The 22,886-nt window shown below is 37.2% G+C and overlaps 1 protein-coding gene and 1 non-coding gene across 14 annotated transcripts in view; both read left to right on the forward strand.

The window, feature by feature from the left end:
• LOC105490348 (dystrophin) overlaps positions 1-22,886 on the forward strand; it is a 2,266,916-nt gene that overhangs the window by 496,236 nt on the left and 1,747,794 nt on the right. For all 13 annotated transcript variants that reach the window (XM_071089080.1, XM_071089088.1, XM_071089087.1 and 10 more), the window contains exons 3-4: positions 4,220-4,312; positions 9,181-9,258. In XM_071089080.1, coding sequence (XP_070945181.1) covers positions 4,220-4,312; positions 9,181-9,258 — 171 coding nt within the window. The remainder of the gene's footprint in view (positions 1-4,219; positions 4,313-9,180; positions 9,259-22,886) is intronic.
• LOC112428130 (small nucleolar RNA U13) lies at positions 6,056-6,154 on the forward strand. Its single transcript, XR_003020032.1, has one exon. It is a non-coding gene; the product is annotated as a small nucleolar RNA U13 (small nucleolar RNA).

Genomic DNA, 22,886 nt, shown 5'->3' on the forward strand with positions numbered 1-22,886 from the left:
GCTGCTTTTAGGATCCTTTCTTGATCCTTTACTTTTGCGAGTTTGATTATTAAATGTCTTGATGTAGTCGTCTTTGAGTGTTCTACAACCTCTTGTATTTGAATTATTGATATCTTGTCTTAACTTTGGAAAGTTCTATTATCTCTTTGAACTTTCTACCCTGATCTCTCTCCCTCCTATCTAAGACCTATAACACTTAGATTTGTCCTTTATAAGCTACTTTCTAGATTTTGTGGGTATGCTTGCTTGCTTTTTTTTTTTTGTCTCCTCCTGTACTTTCAATTAGCCTGTCTTCAAGCTCACTAAACCTTTCTTCTGCTGGATTAATTCTGCTGTTCAGACTCTGATGCATTCTTCAATGTCGATTTTTTTCGATGCCAGAATTTCTGCTTGATTTTCAAAAAATTATTTAAATCTCTTAAATTTATCTGATAGGATTCTGAATTTATTGTGTTACCTTGGATTTTGTTGAGCTTCCTCAAAACAGCTATTTTGAATTGTGTCTGTGAAGGTCATGTATCTGTTACTCCAGAATTGGTCACTGGTGCCTTTTTTTTAGTTCTCTTGGTGAGATCATGTTTTCCTGGATGGTCTTGATACTTGTGGATGTTTGTCTGTGTATGGGCAAGTCTGTGTATAAAGAGTTGTGTATTTACTATAGTATTCACAATCTGCTCGTTTGAACCCATCCTTCTTGTGAAGGCTTTCCAAATATCAAAAGAGAATGGAGTGTTGAATATAAGTCTTTTGGTACTACAGCCATATCTGTATTAGGGGGCACCCCAAGCCAAGTAATGTTTTAATTCTTGTAGACTAATACCCAAGACCACCAAGGTGGGACCTCTAAGATCCAAGAGAATTTTCTAGATTACTCTTGTTCTCTTCCCTTACTCTCCCCCACCTTCCGCACCTCCACAGGAGTCTGTCTCCATGCTGAGATGCTTGGAGCTGGGGGAAGGGATGACATAAGCACTCCTGTTACCACCACCATTGCTTCTGTGCTGTGTCAAACCTGAAGCCATCATAGCACTGGGTCTCACCCAAAGCAACCACTGCCTAATGATGGTGTTTAGTCAGTGTCCAAGAACTTTTAAGACAGTAGGTGGCAAATCCAGCAAGGCTTGTGTCCTTCCCTTCAGAGCAGTGAGTGCCCTTGAGGCCCAGGGCAGGTCCAGGATTGCCATCTAGGCGCCAAGTCCTGAAGTTGTATCTTTATGAATCTATTTGGTGCTCTATTCTACTGTGGCAGAGCTGGCACCCAAGCCACAATACAAAGTTTGTCCCATTCTTCCTGTCCCTTTTCATAAGCAGAAGAATCACTCAAGGTCCAAGAGCTTTTTAGTTTAGTAGTAAATGCTGCCAGGCCTGGGTCTCTTCCTTCAGTGCAGTGGGTTCTCCTCAGGCCCCAGGTGAGTCCAGATATGCCATCCAGGAGCCAAGGCCTGCAATCGGAGACCCCAGGAGCTTGCTTGATGATCTACCTGATTGTGGTTGAGGTAGTACCCAAGCTGCAAGACAAAGTGCACTCTATTGCCTCTCCTTTCCAAAAGCACAAGGAGTATATCCCCACGGCAACCACACTTGGGAATGTCCTGGGCCACACCCAAAGATAACTTGGCTCTGAGTCTTACCCAAGACTTGGTGAATACTGCCTGGCTACTGCTGCTGCTTATTCCAGACCCAAGGACCCCTTTAGTCAGCAGGTGATGAATTCTACCAGGACTGGATTCTTCCCTTGAAGGTAGCAAGTTCCCTTCTGGCCCAGGGTGTATTTAAGAATGTCACTCAGGAGCCCAGGCCTGGAATGGGGGGGGTCTCAGGACTCTGCCTGATGCCTCATTCTACTGTGTTTGAGCTTGTGTCTAAGTTACAAGACAATGTCCTCTTTACTGTCCCTATCCTCTCAAGTGGAAGGAAGCAGTCTCTCTCAAAGTTGTCAGCTGCACTGCCAGGGGTTTAGAGGATAGGGTGGTATAAGCACTGGTGTCTTACTAGGTTGTGTGCTCACCAAGTCCCCTGACTTTGAGTCTGGTGCAGCACCAAGACTTGCCCAGGAATTGCAGTTTTTGTAGCCGGGACTCCCTTTGAAGTTTATTTAGGATCCCAAAGTGCTTGAGCTCACAGCGGTGAGACTAGCTGGAACTCAGGTTCTAACTGCTGAGATGGGTGATAAGCTCCCTGGATAGGGCTGGTCTGAAATCTTTCCTCCACAGGCACTTAATGAACTCTGCCCTGTGTTTCTTCCCACTGTGACAGGGCAGCACTGGGTTCCAGTGCTACATCCCACAATCCTGCGTCCTCCCTCCTGCAAGCACACAGATGGTCTACATGTGACATGGTCTCTGCCAGGGGATGGGGGAGGGGTGGTGGTGGCAATTTGTAACTGTCTTTCCTACCATCTTCAGTGCCTCTTTTGATATGATATTAAAATCAAGTACTGTGATTTGCTCACTTGATTTTTTGGTTCTTCTGTAGGTGCGTGCTTATGTGGGTATCTGTTCAATTTGGTGTTTCTGTAGCAGCGGTAGCGGGAAAGATGATTGCTGGAAGGTTCTGTTGGACCGTCTTGTTCTTCCTTCCTCCTAGTAAAGCTACTTTTTAAAAATTCTAGCATGTTAGGGTTTTGTGTTCTTTTTCCCATGGAATTTTAAAATGGATCTATTTGAGTAGAATTTCAAAAGAATAACTCATAGTTAATTTTTGTTTAAGTATATATGTGGCTAGATTCACAAAGCTGGGTATACAGGGACTGGTTGACTGACTGCAGGGATCATTGTTGTCTGTGTGAAGTACCCAGGCATTGACAGGTCTTGTCATTGAAATGGCTACCTAGTTGTAGGAATAGTCTATGATCCTATGTCTTTAATCGTGGAAGTTTCAGAAGTTTCAGGGATGTCTTTTGCCTGGAAACCAGGGATTTTCTTGACTTGTGTGAAATTCAAAGTTTATGTGTGATCCAAGAAGTACATGAAAAAGAGCACAGTCACCCAAAGGCTAATGTTAGACCCATCACCTGACATTTTTTGGAAAGTATTTCTTGATCCCAAGGCTTGAGTGTTCCCACTGTTCATGTTCTTTAGTCCTTTTTAATGCTTCTATGTAATAGTACCTTTTAGGAATATTTTCTCTGCTGGACTCTAAGTTCTTTAGGGTCTGGGCCTGTGTCTGATGTACTAGGATATGATTTAGTACCTAGCTCAGGTTTATTCATGCTCAATATGTCTGTGACTGATTAAATAAGGAATTTCTAGATAACTTAGGTGATGAAAAATCTGGGAATTACCTCATGGGGATTGTAGGGTTTTAACCAGAAAACGATTTGGTGAAATATGATAGACAAATGTTTGAAAGATAATCAAATAGTAGATTATAAAAGGACAAGGAAGGCAACATAAGATTTGAAAGAACAAGAACCCAGAATTAGACAGATCTGAGACACAATTTTGGCTTTACCCCATTCTAGTTTCATGACAAACAGCCACATACTTAACCTCTAAGTGTCTCATGTAAGATGAGTATGTTACTGCTAATCTCATTAATGCCACAACGGTTGTGAAATCCACTCACTTAACAGTCTCTCTCGTGAGTATTTACTTCAAAAATGTTAAACATTATTGACTATTTTTCCTTAGTATAATTCCTGAGCCAAAGAACTTAGTAAAATCGATGAAAAGCTCTCAGGCTTGTTTCAAACCTAATTAAACCTGATATTCCTAAAATTTGAGTTATCCAGTAGGAGCATAGGTCATTCTGAATCAGCATGCCAAAAGTGTATGCACAGCAAGCATGTTCTGAGTGATGAGGATGTTGAATACTCTGTATATTCCAAGAATGGTTAAACTTTATGTACCCACCCAGGTAGATTTGTGTGGTCTTTGCTGCTTTGCGTATTTACTTTTCCCTTTACCCCTAACTGCCTGATCATTCCTATTTTTTTCTCTCCTTCACAGAATCTATATTCATTTAAGTGAATTAATTAGATCACTTAGGCTATAAATCTCCTATCTTGCTATTCAAAATAATTCAAATAGACTTGATCTATGATCAAATTTTTTAATTTTTTTTTGTCATTTGAACTTTCCTTTCTTCATCATCTTTGGTAGATAATTATGCACACTAATTATCCTTAAATATAACTTTAGTTTTCAAAAGGCAGAATCGTGAAAATATCATTGGAAGTGTGCTTTGTTACATTGAGTATATATATTTTTTATTTCAGTTTGGGAAGCAGCATATAGAGAACCTCTTCAGTGACCTACAGGATGGGAGACGCCTCCTAGACCTCCTTGAAGGCCTGACAGGGCAAAAACTGGTATGTGACTTAATTTTAAGAAAGTTAACTTTAAACTTAGTAGAATTTCAGACCAGAAACTGAAAACATAGTTATATGAGATCTAGTAACATTAACTTACTCAGTGCTGATTGAACTAGCAATACCTATTCCTTTTAGTAAAGCAACCTCGTAGGATTTTCATTTGGCATAGTCTACCACCTGCAGAAAAATAAGGTAAAAATTTCAGTAATACAATTTATATTAATAGATATTACTCAATTTTACTACTTGGTATCTATCTTATCAAATATCTTAAGGCTTTTATACATAATGACTTGAAAAATTATCTTTGTACTTTTGTGTATTTTGAAGTTATTTTACAATGAACCTGTATTTATAAATGTGGGGATAGCATAATAAAGTACAGGCATTATAGTGTAATACGTGACAGCATATGTGATGAGAATATCACTTCCTCCTGAACTGTTATCTTGTCTAACTTCACAGAATTCCTGTGAAGATACATGATTGATATACACAGTTACAGATCAATTAATTCATGCTGATCAAGATCTTACACTGGGGGCGGCGGGGGGGGGGGGGGGGGGGAGAAGAACTCAAATTGAAATCCCCTGAAATAATCTTCTTAGATTGCTATTCTAAAAAGTAGAGTTTAAGCCCCCAGTCTACAGTCATAAATAACTGTTCTACCTATCAAATTCTGCTAAATTATTGCCTTCATCTCTTATCTTTGCCCTTCATTACAACTCCCCAGCACATGCACAGACACGCACAGACACACACAGATTTTGTTTTATTATACAAACTGAAGCTGTCGTCCAAAGTCAATTAGCAAAAATGCTATCTCCCCCAACCTGCTTCCTATAACTCTTAGGCTAAGCCACTTTTTTCTCAGTATATACTGTCAGGTATCTCTGGGTTTTTGCCTACATTGTTTTACTTGCCTCCATTTCTTTCTGTACTTCTGTCTACCCAAACAGTCTCCCAGAAACCTTGATTTCTCCTCAGTAAAGCTTTTCCCACATTACCTTTTGCTGATTTTTTTTTCCCTCTCAAATTCCACAGAATGCCCATTTTGTCTTGTTTTTAGTGTATGACTGACATCCCTCCTCAATTAAATCCTGAAGTCCTATAGAGAAGAGACATCCCTTATGCTTTCATTTATTATCTTCAAGTATGTGAGATTAATATTAAAACTGATATATTTTCAAGAAGTCTGAACTTGTACTAATATAAGAACAACTTGATGACATATTGAAATAATAACTTCAGTCAAGGGGAAAAATCAGATTTATTGCCTTATAGCTGAACTGTTTGCTTTGAGCCAATTTGAGGTCATCGTGTAAACTTAGTCTTAATTTCACTAGTTAGAGATACATTTGTGTATAATTCATCTCCTATGTGAACAATTTACATATATATGGATATGTAATATATTTATAGAAATCAGTGTGTCTCTGTGTATATCATTTCTCCTGAATTCTGGAGTCAGTCCTACTTTCAGTTACCGAATACTAGAAGTCCCAGTGTCTTCCAAATGTTCATGAAAAATCTTTCAAAGATTATGGCTTACTCAGCCTGTCCTGGCCCTCTGTATGAGTCTGTTGTCTTTTCACTTCCAAGTATATCTGCAAAATCACTTCTCCTGTGCTACAATCCTTCCTGGTCATTTTCCTGACTGAGTCAACCCGTGTATCACCCAAAGAAATTTTGTCAGAGTTAACACATTTCGTACAGACATAATGTTTAAGATAATTTCAGATCCTTTTGTAATTCATAAGCATGATTTGGGTGTTTATACTTAGATTTGAGATATGCCTTCCTCTAAACTTAGGATGTTGGCACACTACCCATCTGATATGAAGAAAAAATAATTTTGGCAAAATTAAAAAATCCACATGATTTTCATTTATGCACATACATACATAGACACTAATACAAAATGAACCTAATTAGTAATAGCACTAAAGAAAAAAGTATCAAACAAAATATCCATGAGATTGGCCAGGTAGGGAAAAAGCACCAAACATTTACACATGCCAATATAGATTACATAATTTCAGATACTGCTACTAACAGAATTCGTACACCATTGTTTGTCCTAATCACAGACCTGTCAGCCATGGTCTGAGGATCTTGCCTTTCCTGTAAAGCCGAATCACCTCTCTAACGAATGCTTCCAATCCCACGACTCCAATTCTGTATACCTTGTCTTGACTTCTACATTTCTAGAGAGATACATCTTCTCCTAATGGGAGTCCATGTATACTATTGGACAGACATTTTTAGTATTCTACTCAGAAGCATCTGCATTTGGATTATTGGCTCAGAGCATCCCCAGGGTTAAAAGGAAGGTACTTGCCTTACAATCATAAAATAGGAAATACTCCTCAAGGAGACTCTAATAGGGGCAGATTTTAAGTTCCCGCTTCAGGATCAGAAACTGCAGCTTTTTAAAAGAGACTATCTTTGGTTCTAATACATATGCACATGTGTACATTTAATGTGAGTATGATATACAAAGGAGAATGTTGCTAAATCTTATGACTATAATTATGTAACTGATTAAAAGGAAATATATGGCTTTTGTCTACTGGGCAGAGGATGGATCTGAATAATTATTTTCAAAACTTTAAGTCCTATAATTACCATTAAACTTGTGTGCTATCTGTATATACATAAGAAGATTGGTTATTTGCTGCTTTTCTTTCACACTTTATTTTTGGATGGAATCTTACTCTGTCGCCCAGGCTGGAGTCAGTGACATGATCTTGGCTCACTGCAACCTCTGCCTCCTGGGTTCAAGCAATTCTCCTGCCTCGGCCACTACAGGCATGTTCTACCATGCCTGGCTAAGTTTTGTATTTTTAGTAGAGATGGGGTTTTACCATGTTGGCCAGGCTGGTCTCGAACTCCTGACCTCAAGTGACCCACTTGCCTTAGTCTCCCAAAATGCTGGGATTACAGGTGTGAACCACCATGTCTGGCTGTTGCTTTTTTTTTTTTTTAATGTCTTTCTATGGCCTTATTTTTCTTCCTCTTTTTGGTGGAAAGTGGGGGAAAATATCAGAATATAAACCAATATCATTCTAACATTCTTGGAGGAAAATCTAACAGGTAAAAATGGAGATTCTGGTTCATAAGGTTAGCCTTAATGTTTTATGAAATCAAAGGAATGAGATATCAATACTGTGTTATAAAGGATATCAGGCAAGTCACCTTGGAGAGGAAGATGGCTTTAGCTTAATTTGGGTTGTTCAGCAGGCAGTGCAAATGATAAGAAGTTGTAGGGTAAGGAACTACTTGAGAAAGATCAGGAGTATTGTTGGAAAGTATAGGAGTTAAATGCAAGAAATAGAAATAGATTATTTGTTTGGTACATACACAAGGTAAGTAGAGAAGAAGGAAATAAATTTGCAAGACTTGGGCTCTACAGACAGACAAAAGTTTGGGTCCTGGCTCCATCAATGATTAGTTATATGGTAATCTATATATTGGATATTTTAACCTGAGGTTCACTTCTGTACAATGGGGATGAAACTAACTGCCTTGCAAGACAGGGATTAAAGGTAGTGCATTCAAAGTACTTGGCACATACTACAAAATCAATAATATTAATGTTGTACCAAATATGTGTGACAAGCACCAATCTGAGTGCCTTATGCATATTAACACACTAAATCCTCCCAGAAACCATATGTACAATGGTTTGAGCAATATGAACAATAACTAGTGCCCTGGACAAGGTCTGGATGCTGTGAGACAGCATGCTTCATGTTTGAGTGAGGGCTTTGGCCCCAAATGCAGAGAAGAAAGTATCTCAAATTCTCTTGTGAATCAGAGCAGTTCTTATTGAGAGCACATGTTGTAATTTGTGTATGCCTCTTGCTAATATTTTCATTAAGTCCATTCTTAACAGATGAGAAAACTGGTATACAGGGAGATTAAGATTTTTACATAGGTCACACAGCACAAAAATGGCAGAGCTGAAAATTGAACCCAGACAGCCAGCTTTGTAGCTCTTGCCCTTAACTGTTAACTATAATCACCCAAATGTTTAGATGAGAACTTTGCAAGTGGTTTGCATTGGCAGTGGGCTTACTTCAGGAACATCATTGTTGACGATATGCAGGAAGGATGAAACAAATGGTGAGTGAGAAGAGAAGGGAATGAGGTTATATTTTTCTGGGCAATAGCTAATAAGGGCTTGGTAGTAAGGTGAAAGAAATGAAAATAAAAAGTAAATACAACAGGTATCATAATGGTAGAATTTCTAAAACTCTACAACTTAATAAATGAGTTAATTTGTATATTGCAATGAACTATGCAGATGTTGGTTTAAAAATTACAGGATAAGATACAACTCTTGGGCTTGAGAATAAAATTAGGGAACCAAAGATGATTGAGGTTTAGAGCTTCCAATGACAAGGACAATTAAGGTAATCTTTGCAGAAAAGGTTTATTTAACCCTATTTGGCATTATATAATTTTGTTAGAGTCAAATCTTCTTTAAATTTTCCTGAAAAGTTTGGGAATTAACTTGTATTTCTATCTTACTAGAAGATGTTTTTTATTCATGCTAATGTTTCTCTCATTGGTGGTCATGCAGTAATCCCCAACTGAGCTGTAGAATGAAGGAACAATCATACCAAAATAGCCTTTGCAAAGAAAAAGTGTTGTCATTCTTAGAGTGGTTGGTTTATGCTAAAAATCTACCAGGCCAAGGACGATTAGCCCAAAGTATTTAGATTCATGATATTAATGCCTCACAGGCTGTGTTCATTTACAATATTCAAACTTAATAGTGCAATTCATAAATGGTTTCATTTCTAGTAGATTGTCGGTCTCTCTGCTGGACAGTGAACACTGTTTTGTCTTGTTCGCAGCCAAAAGAAAAAGGATCCACAAGAGTTCATGCCCTGAACAATGTCAACAAGGCACTGCGGGTTTTGCAGAACAATAATGTAAGTAGTGCCCTGGACAAGGTCTGGATGCTGTGAGACAGCATGCCTCATGTTTGAGTGAGGGCTTTGGCCCCACATGCAGAGGAAGTATCTCGAATTCTCCTGTAAATCAGACCGGTTCTTATTTGAGAGCACATGTTGTAATTCGTGTATGTCTGATTGTGGCTAATATAATTGAGGAAGCAAATGCATGCTGCCACAGAGGGAAGGGAAAGGCATAGACCAGGCCTGATAGGCTGCTCTCTGTTTTCAGATTTTACTTCATGCAGCTGTGTTTGGACAAAGTCCTGCAGTGAACTCGGTTTCTTTTTCTTTTTTTTCTTTTTTTTTTTTTTTTTGAGATGGAGTCTCCCCAGGCTGGAGTGCAATGGTGCGATCTTGGCTTACTGCAATCTCCGCCTTCCGGGTTTAAGCTATTCTCCTGTCTTCCTGTCTCAGCCTCCTGAGTAGCTGGGATTACAGGCACATGCCACCATGGCCAGCTAATTTTTTGTATTTTTATTAGAGACAGGGTTTCACTATGTTGGCCAAAGCTGGTCTTGAAGCCTGACCTCAGGTGATCCACCTGCCTCAGCCTCCCAAAGTGTTGGGATTACAGGCATAAGCCACCATGCCCAGTGAACTCAGTTTCTTATAGCAGTGCTCCGTGCAACACATGGATTTTACTATACCAAATATTGATATACTAAGTGTGGTCAAACCTGATAATGACGTTTGTTTAAATCAAGCCAACACTTATTAAATGTTGTCTCCAAGCATATAAATTATATAGAAACATCAATATTTTTTACTTGGGGTAAGAATGACAGATTTGTTTTCTATTTTTGGTTTATATTTAACTGGATTAAAATGTGTGTGTTGTATTAGAAGAAGTAATCACAGCTAAACCAAGTAGGCAGGTCAGAGTTCTAATCTCCTCTGAACCACTTGGTGGTTCTTCACCTGTGTCATGGCATTGGAGGCAGAGTCCTCCTTTCTTATTAACATCCTAAAATCTGTCTAATCGACCAATACATTCACCAGGCACTTAGTAGATCCCTGATTACATTACCCTTCTCTTTCAAAGATAAACTCAAGTACGTTGAGTATGTTGATCACTTACTCTTAAAATAACCATAAGCAGGGATAGATTAATAACAATATACTCCCCCAAATATTGCTCAACTTATCTGGCAGGGAGATGACATTACACAAGATATGGAAACAAACTGTGCAGCAATTAATTGGCGGATTTTTATGAATTCAGGGTCATTGTCACCTTTAACCTATGAAAGTTATTTTACAGAGATGTTTGTCTTTATGAAGAAATTAGCTGTAGATTTTTCACTTTATAGCCAGAATAATCTATGAACTGATTTTGTTATTAGTCCGATAGTCCCTTTAGAAATATCGGTGTCATCTATGTTATGAAAATTGTTAAAAATATTAAAGTTACACAAAATGTCCTTGAAATATCAAAATATCATATTCCATTTCAAAATGTAACACTGAAGAAAAGAGCAGAACATAGAATTATTAGATTTAATTTGATGTAGTTGGACTGTCCCCACCAAGAAAATGTCATTTAAAGAAACAAACTTTTGGATCTCGTATAAAAGTCAACCCTGGATAAAGAAAATGCGGTACAGGCTGGGCGTGGTGGCTCATGCCTGTAATCCCAGCACTGTGGGAGGCCGAGGTCGGTGGATCACCAGAGGTCAGGAGTTCAAGACCAGCCCGGCCACCATGGTGAAACCCTGTCTCTACGAAATATACAAAAATTAGCTGAGTATGCTGGTGCATGTCTGTAATCCCAGCTACTCGGGAGGCTGACGTAGGAGAATTGCTTGAACCTGGAGGTTGCAGTGAGGAGATCGTGCCACTGCACTCTAGCCTGGGAGGCAGAGCAAGACTCCGTCTCCAAAACAAAAAACAAAAAGGGTAGTACATATACAGCATGGAATATAATACTATGCAGCCATAGAAAAGAATTAGATCATGTCCTTTGCAGCAACATGGATGAAGCTGGAGGTCATTATCCTAAGTAAATGAACACAGAAACAGAAAACCAAATACCACATATTCTCAATAAGTGGGAGCTAAACACTGAATGCATGTGAACACAAAGAACAAGGAGCCAGCAGCAGCTAGTGCTGGGGAACTTTGAGACTCTTACGTGATAAATCATGAAAGGGTGTATTGGGGGTGTTACTTGCAAGTATGTTTTGGGAGGTTTTTGGGGCACACATGCTCTGGTTGTACATGCTAGTACACATACCATATCCCATTGGCATCTAAAATCACCACCCAGGGTGTGTGTGTGTGTGTGTGTGTGTGTGTGTGTGTGTGTTAAACGCTATTACAGTGAGCAAAAGAATACAGCAAGTTTTCGGAGGAGTGTGTGCATGTTTGTCAGTGGGGAAAAATCCCTAGTGTGGTTATCTCTGGCAAGGGCCTGATAAGTCCCCTTTGGGGCTAGAGGAGCCCAGCCACAACGCCAGACATAATCAGCATGGCCAGTGCAGTCATTGTCTGTTTTGCTGACTGTCAGCCAGCAGCACTGACTCAGTGAAACAGCATCTCCAGGACTTTTCTTAGGGGACTCCCTTGCCTACTGATTGCTGGCTATCTGCCTACTCCAAGGGAACCAGAAAAATCCTGGCAATAAAACAGATAACCATAGAAGGAAATTTATATGACTTTGGGATAGACAAATAGTTATGATACCTGAATCCAAAGCATGTTTCAAAAAGAGAAAAGTGAACTTGGACTTCATCAAAATTGAGTTATTGCTATATTCTGGATATGAACCCTTTGTTTTGAGTTGCAAATGTATTTTCCTTCTCTGGATTACCTTATTACTCACTTCAATGGTAAATTTTAATAAAAACAAGTTCTTCATTTGGGTATAGTTTATTCTTTAAAACTTATAGTTTATATTTTTACGTCCTGTTGAGGAAATACTGGCCTACACAAAACTATTACGATGCTATACGGGGTTATTATCTATAGAATCATTATTTTACCATTTGATTTTGGATCTGTTTTATCTGAAATTGATTATTGCATATGGTATGAGGAATGGGTTAAGACTATTTTATTTGAAATCTAATTGACACAGCACCATTTATTAAAAATAGTGCTGCTTCCTCATTGCTTCACAGTAGTATGTCATAAAAGTTTGTCAATACATATGTGGGTCTATTTTTGCACTTCAATTCATCTCCATTGTTCTATTTCTCTCTACACACACAAATACCATGTCATGTGGAGTAATGTAGTTTTATAATGCAGCCTAGTATCTGGCAAACTAGGTTTTTCCCCTTTGTTCAAGATTTTATTGGTTATTGGCCCTTTCTATTTTTGTATTTGTTTTGTAATCTTTTCAATTTCCATGTGCATTCGAAGTTACGGTTAGCATTGAGTTAAATCTATAGAGAATAATTGACACATTTGCAATACGGAGTATCCCAGTCTTCTATTTTTCTTATTTTTTTAAATTTCAGGTTTTATAGAATGAGAAACTAAAATTGAACAGGAACACAAAAGGTGTTCACAAATTCAAGAATCATATTTAAGAAATGTTTAACCTCAGCAGTAACTGGGGAAATTTAAATAGAACTGCAATGAGATATACTGATACAAAATTACCAAAATGACTGAAATAGACTACTAATGCCACATGTTGATGAGGACATGGATCAACTGGAAGTCTCACAACTAACTTGTGGAAATATATAATTCAGACAACTAAAGGGTGGGGCATAATCTACTAAATGTGAAAATGCACATTTCTTACCACCTAGCAGTTCTATTGTAGACATATAAGTTACAGAAATACATTTCCCAGTTTGCAAATAATAGGTATATATAAGACTGTTCATAGCAGTTTTATTTGTGATAGCCCAAACTGGAAGTGACTGATATATTCTCATGATGGGATATTACAAAGCAATGAAAATGACCAAATGATAGCTACACACACAGTACACAAGATGAAGTTGTTGAAAGATATTTGAGTGAAATAAATGAGACAAAGTATACCTACTATTTCAATTAAATTTCAAAAACGGGCAAAATGTTTCCATGTGTTTAAAATTGAAGAGAGTGGTTAACTTTTGAAAGGAGCAAGTCAGTAAAATGTATAAGAGACTCTTCTGAGGTGCTCACTGTTCCATGCTTTGACCTGATAGATGTTATACATGTATTTACTGTAAGAAAACTCATCAAGTTGTACACTTACATATAATTTTCTATATGCGTATTACACTTCAATTTCAAAGAGGAACTTAGGGGAAAGTAAACCTGACCTTACAACCTCCAAAACTCCAAACAAGGGCCGTATATATCAATCTGATTATAGACCCCATGTTTTCTAATGAAATTATTAAATGAATATAAGTGAATGTAAAATCAGAATATGATTAATATCATAGGAATCTCTTCTTGGAAGGCAACATTTCTTACAGAAAATAGAGAACCTCCTAATGTTTTAGGAGGGAAAAGGCCCCAAAATAATGGCTTGAATTTGAGGAGTTGCTCAAAAGCAGATGTTAATGATGCTTTCATCTGAGCTAGGGCTTTAAGGGGGAACTGCATAAGATGCTGGCCTCTGCATTAGAGGACAAAACCTCAAGATGTTCTCATGCAGAAACCAAACTTGGAACAAAGAAACCTTTACCTTAGCCTGTGGCTGAACGATAACACATGGATGTTCAAAAGCAAATGCAGGTCAGGTGCGGTGACTCATGCCTGTAATCAGAGCACTTTGGGTGGCCAAGGTGGGTGGATCATGAGGTCAAGAAATTGAGACCATCCTGGCCAACATGGTGAAACCCCGTCTCTACTAAAAATACAAAAATTAGCTGGGCGTGGTGGCAGGCGCCTGTAGTCCCAGCTACTACTGGGAGGCTGAGACAGGAGAATCACTTGAACCCAGGAGGCAGAGGTTGCAGCGAGCCGAGATCCTGCCACTGTACTCCAGTCTGGCCACAGAGAGACTCCGTCTCAAAAAAAAGTACAACTTTAGTCTGATTATTAGGAAGAATAAATCAAAATGCTCGAGCAGGATTTTTTTCTAAAGATGAGCTTGGGTGTGTTCTATATCAGTGAGCCTGTGCAGGATACAAATAATCACATTAGTAGATAGGGCCATTTCAAATTTCCTTTTAAAATTCACAGGTATGTAAGATTGATTGGTATCAGAGCAAGTGCAGTCCTTTCGGTCACAGATAACAGCCCCATGGTAGGCGACATGAAGCATGTATACTTAGTGACAGTTAAGTGAACAAAAAGACTAAGGTCTGAGGAGACCTTTTGGTTCAGTTCCTATATGAGCAGAGACTTGGAGAAAGGGAGTGAGCCGTGGAATTATAGGAAGATGGGTTAGGCAGAGTAATAAAGACCTTGAGGTGAAAAAGCATTTGGAATGAGGACTCAGCAGGTGGAGTAGACTGAGTATAGAGATGAAGGAAACAGCAGAGAAGGATAGCAGAGAGGTAGTGAGGTGGGGGGTGGGAGGAAGAAAGCATGGTGAGCCACTGCTGGCATTTCGACTCAGGTCTAAATGAGATGACAATGACTAAAAACGTTGCTTGAAATCGGTCATTAAATCAGGTTATTTTAAAAATCAGTAATAGTTCCAAGTCTTTGCTATTGTGAATAGTGCAGTAGTGAACAGATGTGTGCATGTGTCTTTATAGTAGAATGATTTATAATCCTTTGGGTATATATCCAGTAGCAGGATTGCTGGGTCAAATGGTATTTCTAGTCCTAGATCCTTGAGGAATCGCCACACTGTCTTCCGCAACGGTTGAACTCATTTACACTCCCACCAACAGTATAAAAGCATTCCTATTTCTCCATATTCTCTCCAGCATCTTCTGCTGACTTTCTAATGATTGCCATTGTAACTGGTGTGAAATGGTATCTCATTGTGGTTTTCATTTGCATTTTTCTAATGACCAGTGATGAGCATTTTTTTCATATGTATGTTGGCAAAATGTCCATCAATGATAGACTAGATTAAGAAAATGTGGCACATATACACCATGGAATATTATGCAGCCATAAAAAATGAGTTCATGCCCTTTGCAGGGACATGGATGAAGCTGGAAACCATCATTCTCAGCAAAGTAACACAAGAACAGAAAGCCAAACACCACATGTTCTGACTTATAAGTGGGAGCTGAACAACGAGAGCACATGGATACAGGGAGGGGAACATCACACACTGGTGCCTGTTTGGGGATTGGGGGCTAGGGGAGGGATAGAATTAGGAATACCTGATGTTAGGTGATGGGTTGATGGGTGCAGCAAACCACTATCGCACGTGTGTAACTATTTAACAAACCTGCACATTATGTACATGTACCCCAGGAACTTAAAGTATAATACAAAAAAGATCAGATAAAATGAAAAATCAGTGATAGAATACTAACTTAGAGTTTCATTTTATTCAAGACAGTTATAGTCAATAACGAAAACATATCGCATAGTAGAAATGTTGCTAAATCCACGAAGAGAAATTGATGGAAATATATTTTTAGAGCCATTAATTCTCCACTGTTAAGTTTACAACACATTTAACAGCAAAAGATTGAGAGTACAAATAACTGTAGATTTAATAGTGATTTTCTGTATCTCCACACTCCAAAATCATAGTAGATATTTCTATAAAATGTGAGCATTATCAATAAATCCCCCTATAAAGTTGGATGTGCAAGAACAGCAATAGTTTAAAAACTTCAGTTATATTAACTAAATTCAAATCTGAACTCTCAACCAGGCATTCAGAAAATTATTGGAAATGCTCTCCCCTAAGCCTATGGAATGGCTAGAGCTCAGTAGATCTATGTGATGTCTTTCACAGGCAGGGCAAACGCATTTTCATCTTTAGTTCATTGAGGTATCCACTGATATATTCACTATACAATTTTAAGGTATTTTGTGAAGTCAAGTGTATTAACTGTCCTGATACTAAACACGTGGCATACACAAAAAGTTGAAGAGTGTAATGAGGGGAATATTTATAGAAATGTGAGCAGGATTAAAGGAAGTACACGGTGGTGAAGAATGCAGGGATTAGCATGAGTTAATAACCTTTACTACATCTAAACCTAAGCAGTCAAGGAGAGAGGGCTATGAATTTGATAAAATCCCTCACTTTGGGAGAGGGCCACTGGATACAACTGTGAACTGAGCCCCTAGGTATCTAAAGAATGCAGTTATTTTCAAATCATTGCCTGGTGAAGTTGAGAGAAGGTGATACCTTAGGCTCTCCATAGAATCCTCCAATGTCCTGCCAGTGCTGCTCCTTAGTTTAGTCTAACCAGAAGTCCGAGGTTAAGAGATGCTAGGTGATGTAGTCATAGCATACAAAGAAGAGGTGAAGTTTAGTGGGTTAGTGAAGCAGGAGTGGAAAACAGAGTATAATTGGCATTTCAGGTGTCTTGTTTTGTTTTGTTTCTGGGCAAAATGAGGACTTGAGAATCTGCATACTGAGAACTCTAATGTTGGCTAGGGCCCATTCTTTGTTGGATGTACTGGGAAGCCAATCACCTTTGAGGCCATACCACTTCTATTCGATGACAGGGAGTAGAAGTGGTTTCTGGCTAGTTTGGGGACTAAGGACTCCTCCTTATTCTTCTGGAGAAAACCAGAGCCAGAAAAGACAAGCTAAGAGTCACTTCTGATATCTGCCCTTTGTTGTGAACTTACTGAAGGCATAGGAAAATACTAAAAAAATTTCCTGCCACATACACAAATTATAAATGGATAATATATTTGATTGCAGTGAAAATGTCATTATACACAAACTTTCAAAATTCATATTTAATAACACTAGAAACTAATAATACACTTGTAAATTCAATTTGGTTAAGGCTTGTTAAATAAGAAACCAAGAGTATAAAACTACATTTGTGAAGGAAAAAGCATTCCACATGAAAACCCATAAGAAATGGCTTAGGCTCTACGGAGAGGCTGAATTTTTGTCTTTGATTTTATCTTCATTAAAAAAAAAGATAAATCAAGCTTTCAACTAAAAATGTTACAAAAATGCCCTAAGGAAAGTAGGAACTAAAGATAAACAGAAGAAACACTAGATAAAATATAAAGCTAGTTCCTTATAATATGAAATAGATTAATATCTTATGAAAGTGATCTGAACAGGGAGGGAGAAAAATAAATGTATGCAGTTTAAAAATGGAAGGGAAATATTAAATATAAGAGATACAGAAACCAAAAACGGGTTCTACGCCAAAATACTATATATGTTTATTATAAAAAATGAAGTTGAGGCCAGGCGTGGTGACTCATGCCTGCAATCCCAGCACTTTGGGAGGCTGAGGCGGGCAGATCACCTGAGGTCAGGAGTTCGAGACCATCCTGGCCAACATGGCAAAACCCCGTCTCTACTAAAAATAAAAAAAATTAGCCAAGTGTGGTGGTCGGTGCCTGTAATTCAGCTACTGGGGAGGCTGAAGCATGAGAATCACTTGAACCCGGGAGGTGGAGGTTGCAGTGAGCGGTGATCATACCACCGCACTCTAGTCTGGCAGAGCAAGACTCTGTCTCCAAAAGAAAAAAAAAAATTGAACACCAGTGATAAGTTTGTCCACACACCAGGAAATTGATAATTGCTAATAGAAAATCATATGAACAGCCTTCATATTTCTTATAAACCTATTAAAAAATAAGTCCTGGCTTTAAAAATCACTCAAAAAACTAGCCCTCTCATTTTTAAAGGAATGTTAGAAGTGTCTTTTCAAAATGATACTTTTTGGTAATTTCAGGATCATAAGGTCAAGGTCATTTTTCTTTTTTTTCCTTAGGGTCTCCTCCATTTTAGCTTATCCCTTTGCCATAAATCACTAGTTCTAGCATATTCTGTAGTTCTAAACTAGCTCCTCAATTTAACCCTGTTCCCCAGTTTCCTTTCCTTTCCCTGTCCTGGTGTTTAACTTGTTATCTTCACTTGAATGCCACTCAGCTTATATCTGTAGAGCTCAGACACCACGTTTGTGTTCCGATTTGCATTCTTTGTGGTGGCTGTTTTAGCATGAAGTTATCCCTGCTATCAATAATGTATTTTGGAAAGTCACTTATTGAGAAGAAAGTACTTCCAAGTGCAGTGATACCTTTATTGCGATATTTGCTGAGAGCAAAGCTCATTTGTAATAGTTGGTTGTGATTTTAAAAAGCAAACAAAATACAAAATCCTAAGGGGAGAATATGCTACTAAGTGGTTATTCTTGACTCCACATCAGCTCTAGGTAAAAATGTATCCATAGCTTCTTTTTATTTACGAGCTTTTGAAGGTAGAGCATATCCCAGCTAAGATGAAACATCTCTTATACAGCCTTTCTATTTCTTTGCCCTGTCCCACTTTTGTTTGTGAGTAGTGCCATTCATTATGCATTTTAAATTCAATTCTACACTTCCTGAACTCTCTTCTCTCAAAGATATTTAATAGGTAATTTAAACTGGCTTGTCAATATATTTTCCTTGGATATAACTAAGTTGTGATCAATGAGCATTCTCTATTAGGTATTGGCACTTTTAATCATTTTGTGTCTAGTTTAATGATTAATTTTTGGTATGGTAAAGGAACTTAGAAATTGCAAATTTGATAGAGATTTAACTGTCTATGGTGCTTTAAACTACACCCCCCCGCAGATGTATTATGATCTGTCTTCCTTTCTCTAAGCTTGTGTCCTTGTCTTCCCTCTTAAGATTTCCATGCTTACATTTTATGAATTCTAATGCCTCTTATAAAGATTCATACAAAAGGTATAGTGTTGAAATATACCCTAGGAACATTACCAAGACTTTGCTGACTTAATATAATTTAATATTAACTGACAATGGTTGTAGATCTAATAATTATGTTCATAGTACCAGCTCATCAATTGTCTATCACAAGGTGGCAAGTTTTACCAAGTAACTTCAAATCTACAATGTGAGATGCTACAAAGCAAATAGTCATTGCTATATATTAAATCACAAATCCAAGGTGAGTATTTAAAAAGTCTAGGGCGGAAATTCAGATGACAGCTATGTTCAAATATTCACTTAATCCCATCATTGGAAATTGTCACTGAATTAGACTGAATGGTTGTCAAATATCACTGATCTGAAAAATGATATACTGTTCACATGCTGGCATATAATGTTAGATAAAGAAGATTCTAAAATGTTCTTAAAACTAGAATTTTATGTGTCCTTTAAATATTCAGAAACTTAAATAGCCATATAATATATATTTTGGAGCATGTCAGAATATATTTGACTATAAACTACTTCCATTTATTACTCATAAAATCTAGTATTAAAATACAAATTGCAAATTTAATTTGTTAGACAAGTATTTCTTACACGAAATTGTCAATCCACACAATAGGCCTGTAAAATATCTGCACTTCATATGAATTAATTCTCAAGTTTGCAGAAGAGGTAGATCTTGTAAACTCTGTAACTTATCAACTATTGGGTCTTTGGCAAATGATGCCATGACTTTGATCCACTTTATCATCTGCGAAATGCATTAATAGTAAATGTTTACTTCTTTCAAAATACTTGTTATGGAAGATACAAATACACAAACATAATCTCGTATTCATTAAACTCACATTCATATGGAAGATAATATAACTACTCAAATTTCAGCATGTTCTCTTTTAAAATAATTTTCTGGGTGAGTTTATTCTTCCCATCCCCTTTAGTATACCTCTTGCTTTAAGGGAAAATAGTATTGATTTATTTCTTATATATTCAACTTAAAATTGATACACTCAGTTACCTATTATGTTCACATACGGAGGTCTGCTGGGATAATTATGACTATAAATAGTATTGTTTAAAAATATATTTTTTTAAATTGAAATATAATTTTTTAAAATTGTTTATTATTATTATTATACTTTAAGTTCTAGGGTACATGTGCATAACGTGCAGGTTTGTTCCATATGTATACTTGTGCCATGTTGCTGTGCTGCACCCATCAACTCGTCATTTACATCAGGTATAACTCCCAATGCAATCCCTCCCCCCTCCCCTCTCCCCATGATAGGCACTGGTGTGTGATGTTCTCCTTCCTATGTCCAAGTGATCTCATTGTTCAGTTCCCACCTATGAGTGAGAACATGCGGTGTTTGGTTTTCTGTTCTTGTGATAGTTTGCTAAGAATGATGGTTTCCAGCTGCATCCATGTCCCTACAAAGGACACAAACTCATCCTTTTTGATGGCTGCATAGTATTCCATGGTGTATATGTGCCACATTTTCTTAATCCAGTCTGTCACTGATGGACATTTGGGTTGATTCCAAGTCTTTGCTATTGTGAATAGTGCCGCAATAAACATATGTGTGCATGTGTCTTTATAGCAGCATGATTTATAATCCTTTGGGTATATACCCAGTAATGGGATGGCTGGGTCATATGGTACATCTAGTTTTTTATAATGTCACTCAAGTATCTTTTAAGATTTTTATTGTAGCTATTGCTTTTTTTTCCTTGAAATGAGCATACATGACTTGAGCTTAAAAAGATGGGGCTATATGGGTTGATTTTGTTGTTAAAGTGACATTCTATATTGCCAGATAAAAGATACCTAATATAACAATTCAAATTAAATAATATACAGAAAGTATATGTATCGTTCATTCTAAGTTGTGAAAGTATTGAGGACAGTGTCCATTTTCTCAAGCAATGCCCTCTAGTATATATTCTATATAAGAAATTTTGGTGAGTTTAGTTAAAAGAGCTACTTTCCCAAAAAGTTTAGTTTGCATTTTATTAATACGTTCAACCAGATTACCTGCATCAAAACTTCTATTTTTATATATTTGTTTTATGTCTTTCATGCCATTAAATGTTCATATTTTCTTAGGATTATAAGATACTTGTATTAACTGCGTCGATTCTTTATTGTCAAAGAGGCAGTAGATAAGTAAATGAAAACATGACTCCATTAAAAATAATTCTCCTGCGATGTATCAGAGTGATCATAAACACATCCAAAATATAAAGAAAATTTAACATTTCACTTGTCCATAAGCAATTTGTTGAAACAGTCTAGTTTTAAATTTATCTCTATTCTTAACATTCTATGCGTGGCATATAGTGAGTGGTCAAAAATAGTTAAAGAATGACTAAATATGTAAAACTTAATCACTGAAGACAGAGATATTATCTTTGTAGTGGGTTACCGAGAATTAAATCTTGTAATATGTCAAGGCCAAAATGTGCTTCAAAAATTATCTAATGTAAATTTCTATATCTGAATCAAAAATAATCCTTGGAATATGGCGATACAGAAGGGAATAAAAAGCTGTCATTGGAAAGCCAGGTCCACAGTGGCAATATGGCCCACCCTTTAGGTTGTATATATTGAACTATTTATGATTTAATAAAAGATTCAATACATGCATCTCTCAATGGAAGAAAATAGGTATGATTTATGCCCATCAGTCTTGAAATTTTAAACAGTGTAACTCTTAAATGTGGTATAAAAGCACATGCTACAGGGCAATGAAACTACTTTGCTTTTCGTATATTTTTTTATCTTTTTAAAAATGCATTGTATTTAGAAGGATTATATAAATACTTGAGAAGTTTCTGTTGAATATGGAGAAGCCTTTAGCTTGGCTACATGATGGCAGACATCTGATAAAAGACACTTAACATGTTTAAAAAGCAAATTCTGTTTATATAGAATGTTGGAAGGAACTTCTCAGTTTATATACACTTCATGAGAAAGAAATGAACATGAAAGAACCAAATAGATGGTGGAAGTACATGCTTGAGGTTTCAGTGTCACGAAGGCTATTTACATAATAAATTTCAATGAGTGGAATTTCCCCATTAGTTATTGTTTAAGATTCCTTTTAAGGAAGTAAACTCAAACTTTTAAGAATATTTCATGGTTCCTTTCATAATCTTTCTGTGAAATTATTTTATAATATTTAGTTTGTATCATTTCATATCTAGTTAAAATCACCAAGACTGAGTGAAAAATGTGCTTACCCTTATCCCCCTCCCTTAGCTAATTTTAAAAATGCTTGTATTTTATACTGCATATGAGGGAACAAGAGTGACTTCTCCTTAGGACAAATATCAAACTCTGAAATGATCTGGGAAAATCACTTCCTTTGAAACAAATGTGAGAAACCACCGGCTTTAGTCTAATTTCAATTGGCTGAATGATGCAGGATGTGTTTTCATTAGAGCTTGTAGCTCTGAAATGTCCTTGCCACTGGTTGTCTAAAAAGGCAAGAGGCGGCAGATACCATATATTATGAAGATGATGGTTCCCCTGTGAATGAAATACAACTTTCTGCAACTTCCAAGTTAAAACCGCAAATGCTTAAATGATACACAAACCTCTAAACATCCATCTCTTTCTCTGCATCTAACAAAAATAAAATTGTATGAAAAAAATCCATTAAAGCTTTGTCAGAACTTTGTCACTTTTTTTCTCTCTTATACAGAAACCACATATCACACACACACACACACACTGTACAGGAATATAACTCTTACATTTATTCATCATTTTCCCTTCTCTCTCTCCTTCTGCTCTGCCCTAAGAACTTCAATTTTCATTATTTGACTTGGTTATTGAAATTATTTTCAAGTTACATGCCCCT

Source organism: Macaca nemestrina, chromosome X (genome assembly GCF_043159975.1).
Source record: "Macaca nemestrina isolate mMacNem1 chromosome X, mMacNem.hap1, whole genome shotgun sequence".
In the NCBI taxonomy this organism is placed as follows: domain Eukaryota; kingdom Metazoa; phylum Chordata; class Mammalia; order Primates; family Cercopithecidae; genus Macaca; species Macaca nemestrina.